The sequence below is a fragment of the Scylla paramamosain genome, unplaced genomic scaffold (assembly GCF_035594125.1).
Source record: "Scylla paramamosain isolate STU-SP2022 unplaced genomic scaffold, ASM3559412v1 Contig2, whole genome shotgun sequence".
Classification (NCBI taxonomy): Eukaryota; Metazoa; Arthropoda; class Malacostraca; order Decapoda; family Portunidae; genus Scylla; species Scylla paramamosain.
Genome location: NW_026973667.1, coordinates 1,560,001 through 1,565,000, shown reverse-complemented (window position 1 = coordinate 1,565,000; position 5,000 = coordinate 1,560,001). Strand labels below are relative to the sequence as shown.

General features: G+C 41.5%; 1 protein-coding gene across 1 annotated transcript; it reads left to right on the top strand.

Annotated features, from left to right (window-relative positions):
• The first annotated feature begins 849 nt into the window (after nucleotides 1-849).
• LOC135096037 (uncharacterized) lies at nucleotides 850-3,977 on the top strand. Its single transcript, XM_063997234.1, has 2 exons — nucleotides 850-1,013; nucleotides 1,890-3,977. The coding sequence occupies exon 2, from the start codon at nucleotides 2,503-2,505 to the stop codon at nucleotides 3,694-3,696; it is 1,194 nt and encodes a 397-aa protein (XP_063853304.1). The 5' UTR covers nucleotides 850-1,013; nucleotides 1,890-2,502; the 3' UTR covers nucleotides 3,697-3,977.
• Nucleotides 3,978-5,000: the final 1,023 nt, after the last annotated feature.

Sequence of the window (5,000 nt, the reverse complement as noted above, 5' to 3'; positions counted from 1 at the left end):
GTAGTAGTAGTAGTAGTAGTAGTAGTAGTAGTAGTAGTAGTTGTTGTTGTTGTTGTTGTTGTTGTTGTTGTTGTTGTTGTTGTTGTTGTTGTTGTTGTTGTTGTTGTTGTTGTTGTTGTTGTTGTTGTTGTTGTTGTTGTTGTTGTTGTTGTTGTTGTTGTTGTTGTTGTTGTTGTTGTAGTAGTAGCAGTAGTAGTAGTTGGTTGTACTCTAACTGAAGAAACAGGAGAGAGAGAGAGAGAGAGAGAGAGAGAGAGAGAGAGAGAGAGAGAGAGAGAGAGAGAGAGAGAGAGAGAGAGAGAGAGAGAGAGAGAGAGATTTATGACTTTCAAACCAAGCTGAGAAAGGTCGAGGAGGAGGAGGAGGAGGAGGAGGAGGAGGAGGAGGAGGAGGAGGAGGAGGAGGAGGAGGAGGAGGAGGAGGAGGAGGAGGAGGAGGAAAAGAAGAAGACAAAAAGAAAAACTAGAACAGGATGCAAAATGAAGAAGAAGAAGAAGAAGAAGAAGAAGAAGAATAAGAAGAAGAAAAAAAGAAACAGGAAAGTTACTAAGCATATTTCTCTCTCTCTCTCTCTCTCTCTCTCTCTCTCTCTCTCTCTCTCTCTCTCTCTCTCTCTCTCTCTCTCTCTCTCATAAATCTTATACTTCCTCTTCCCTCTCTCTCTCTCTCTCTCTCTACTGGCAGACACTGCTCTTTTCCTGGCAACGAGAGAGAGAGAGAGAGAGAGAGAGAGAGAGAGAGAGAGAGAGAGAGAGAGAGAGAGAGAGAGAGAGAGAGAGAGAGAGAGAGAGAGAGAGGGAGGGGTGCCACGTGCGTTCCCTGACCTAAGCTTACTAACCTCACAGACTCCCTCTCCCTCTCCCTCCCTCTCTCTCTCTCTCTCTCTCTCTTATAAGAACCGTATTCCATCTGTCTTGCTCAGTTCGGCGCTCGCGTCCATCTCGGCTGCTACTACTACTACTACTACTACTACTACTACTACTACTGGATGTAAATAGTGGGATAGTTTGTTGGTAAGTCTGTTATTATTGTTATTGTTGTTGTTGTTGGTTTTTTTTTATATGTGAATAGACATTATCATTATTTTCTTGTTTAAATAGTTTTTATTAATAGTTTTGTTTATTTCCTTTGAGTTTTTTTTTTTAGTTTTGTTTTTCGTTTATTTATTGTGTATTGAAATTAAGTAATATATTCTTAACTTTTATTTATTTATTTATTTGTTTGTTTGTTTGTTCGTCGTTTTACATTTAATAATTTTGTTGCTATCTTGGTTTAAATGAGCTTGTTTTGTTACTATTATTGCTTAAGTAAATATTTGTCTTATTTTCTAATTTCTCCAGTGCTGCTTATCATATCTAATAATATTTATCACTAACTCTACAGATAAATGAACGTGTATGTTTACCATGGCTTGGTACAAAATTTTACTTCTTTCTTTCTTTCTCTTATTTTCAACTTTAATAAACTAATTTAATAACTTTCATTCATTTCATTTGCACAAAACTATACGTATTTTTTATATAACTTAGTAACTGTCATTAAACTAGTACTACTATTATTACCACTACTACTACTAACACTATTACTACTACCACCATTACTTTTGCTAACTCTACTACTACTACTACTACTACCAACACTATTACCACTACCACCACAACTACTTATGCTAACACTATCTTTCTACTACTACTACTACTACTACTACTACTACTACTACTATCCAAACACCGAAGTGTAATTAGCTCCGAAACCACCAGACCATCATTCCCTCGGGCACTATTACCAATCAAGTAACTGAACTTCCTGGCTGATTAGGCTTAATTACAACCTCGAGAGTGATACCAGATAAAATAATGATTAATATCTCTCCCTTATCCGCCCCACAGACTCCTCTAGACGCGATAACAGCACAAATACAAGGTGGAAGATATTAAACAGTAGCTGGCGTTCCTATATGGCAGCCCAATCTCTTCCCGATCTGTCTACGTGCCCAACATTTAAACTCCCCCTAAACCTTGTACAGCCACTCATGCCCTCGCTACGCCTAGCACATACTGCCCAGGCCCCAATACCACAGCAACACCACACACACACTCGGGGACTTGCCAGGAACAGCTAGCAGAGGCGGAAAGCTAGGAATACGACTGCATCTCTCCCGCCTACGTGACTTGCAGCGACTTGTCCCAGTCACTTACCCTTGGCCTTGTGCACCGCTGTCTCCTGGTCCCTAGTACGCCTTGTCATCGCCACGCAGCATCCTACAGGGCCGAAGACGTCACAGGAAACGCCACATCGCGGCAGGACGCGTAGGAGCGGCACTAAGAGGTGAAAAATAGCGATAAGGTGCGGCTGTGTTGCCCGTGTGGGCTCTCTCCTCGTGTGTCAGCGCCGCCTCCTCTGCTTGACTCCCTCACCCCGCCTGTCCGCCCCGCACCTCCCCCGAACTCCTGCTTCGTGTGGCGTGGCGAAGCTTTGTGCTGTGGTGGTGTGGTGCGGAAAATGAAGCCAGAAGGTGAAGCTAACGGTGTGGTGGTGGAAAGTGTCTGCGTAACCCGGAAGAATGAGGAAAATGGAGAATTGCACAGTGACATTGGTTATGAAAGACAGTTAATATCAGCTTCTGCGCGATTCTATGAAATGCTAGAAGGGTTGAACGTCCCGGGTGATTCTGGGAACCCCCCTGTGGCTCCCCCGTGGCTGGACAAAGCGCTATTCAATAAAGGAAGGCAGTTTTACCAACGCTACTTCTTCTGCGTTTTCATGTCAGATCTGGTGGCGCTGCTGATGCTCTTCACGGTTAACAGAATCCTTCGGCCGCTCATTTACACTGGCAGATCGGACACGGCGCTGAAGGCACTCCGTCGCTATGTGTCTACCATATCTCATGTGATCACCTGGTACAGCGGGGACATGTGGGAGCCATCAGACCCCGCGCACAAGGACATAATGCAGGTTAGGCAGATCCACAAGGCTGCTGCTAAGACATTCAACTCAGCAACTCACAGCGAGAAGGTTGACACAGCGTCCACATCCGCCTCGCTGTGTGTCTGTCCTTTCAGCACGCCGGTCATGGAGGACTTGCGCGCCCACCAGGATGCGGGAGTGGCGTTAGAAACCAAGCCCACGTTGTACATTAGCCAGTGGGATCAAATGTTCACTCAGTATGGTTTTCTCGGGGTGATGGTCGCGCACCCTTGGCGAATGGGTGCCTGGAGGGTTACTGACGAAGAAATGGCTGGTTTTATTCATTTCTGGCGTGGCGCTGGCTGGCTACTGGGAATTGAAGATAAATATAACTTCTGCAATGGGACTGTAGAGGAAACTAGGGCCCTCTGCCGCGAAATGGAGGAGCGCGTGGTGAAACCCTGTCTGTCCCAAGCCGGAAGAGACCATGAAGTTATGGGAACAGCATTAATAGATGGTTTGGGCACCGTTCTTCCTTTCTTCTCCTACCCAGCTGTTGTCAGACTCCTCGGGGACGTCCTTGAAGTTCCCATGCCCTCTGTGACTGCAAGGATGAACAGGAAGCAGAGATTTCATTACGCATTCTTAAAGGTAGTTTTGCACGGCTTGTTTTTGGTACCCGGGACGATCTGGGTGTTCAATGAGATGCTTAAGATGGGTTTAAAAGTGGTGCAAGGCAAATATTCGTGGTGGAAGCCTAAACATAAGGTGACGCCATATTCATACTAAGAGAGAGAGAGAGAGAGAGAATGTGTAAGTTCGTGTATTCAAGGGTTAAATAAATGTGTAATAAAGAGATGAAAGAAAATGTGAGTGATAATAAAAGAAAGGAAGAAAATTGTAAGAAAAAAAGACAAAAGGCAAGAAGGAAAAGTGTTACTACGAAAAGAAGAGAAAAAAAGTAAAAAAAAATGGAGAAGGAAGAGAAGGAGAAACAAAGAACAAGAGAGAGAGAGAGAGAGAGAGAGAGAGAGAGAGAGAGAGAGAGAGAGAGAGAGAGAGAGAGAGAATAGCTTAACTGATAAAATACTGTACATAAGGAAGTAGTGTCTAGGCATTCAGTTCATCATATATTTCCTTCGCTTGGTGTATGTATGTATGAATGTACATTACTCTTAAGGAATTTTAAATATATACGTCAGTTAACGCATATATTTTGTTACTAAAGAATTACCTATCGTCTTTATTTTACTAGTTTTGTTCTTATTAATATTTTGAGTTACTCTTGTGAATATTAAGGTGCTACTTCTTCCTCATAATATTTTCTTAATATCTACCTCTCAACTTTTGAATTTCGTTTTCGTTTTTTTTTTCTCAAGCTCAAAAAATAATGAAAATAAATAAATAAATAAATAAAATAAGGCTTTTCTTTCACTCGTTAAAATTAATAAACACAAATATGGCGGTGTGTGTGTCTGTGTGTGTGTGTGTGTGTGTCTGTGCGTGTGTGTGTGTGTCTCAATGACAATGATAATGAACGCTCTCAATATCGAGTGTTTACCAGTTAAAGAGAGAGAGAGAGAGAGAGAGAGAGAGAGAGAGAGACCTTCGTCTTTTGGAATATAATCAATCTTTCTCTCTCTCTCTCTCTCTCCTTCTCTTTCTTTTTGTATTTAATTTTTCTCTTCATTTATCTTTTCTTTCATTTTCATCTTTTTTCCTCCTATCACTTTCTTCATCTTTATTTTCTTTCTTTCGTCTTCAAAACTTTTTCGTTTGTTCCTGTTCTTTCTGTTCTTTCCTTATTCCCTTTTCTTTCTTCTTCTTCCTCTTCACAATGCTCTTATTCTCCTTCTATTTACATTTCTTTCTTCTCCCTTCTTCCTTTCATTTTTCTTATTCCTTTTTCTTTCTTCTTCCTCTTTGCAATACTCACTTTTCTATTTACATTTTTCTCTCTTTCTTATCCCTTCTATTTACACTTTTTTCTCTTTTCCTTTTCTTTATCCCTTCTATTTCTCCTATTTACACTTCCTTCTTTCTCTTTGTTATCCCTTTCTGTTATCTCCTTCTATTTACACTTTTCTTTCTCT

What these genes read in the sequence shown, in the direction of transcription:
- LOC135096037 (XM_063997234.1), top strand. Translation starts at nt 2,503, where the DNA reads ATGAAGCCAGAAGGTGAAGCTAACGGTGTGGTGGTGGAAAGTGTCTGC.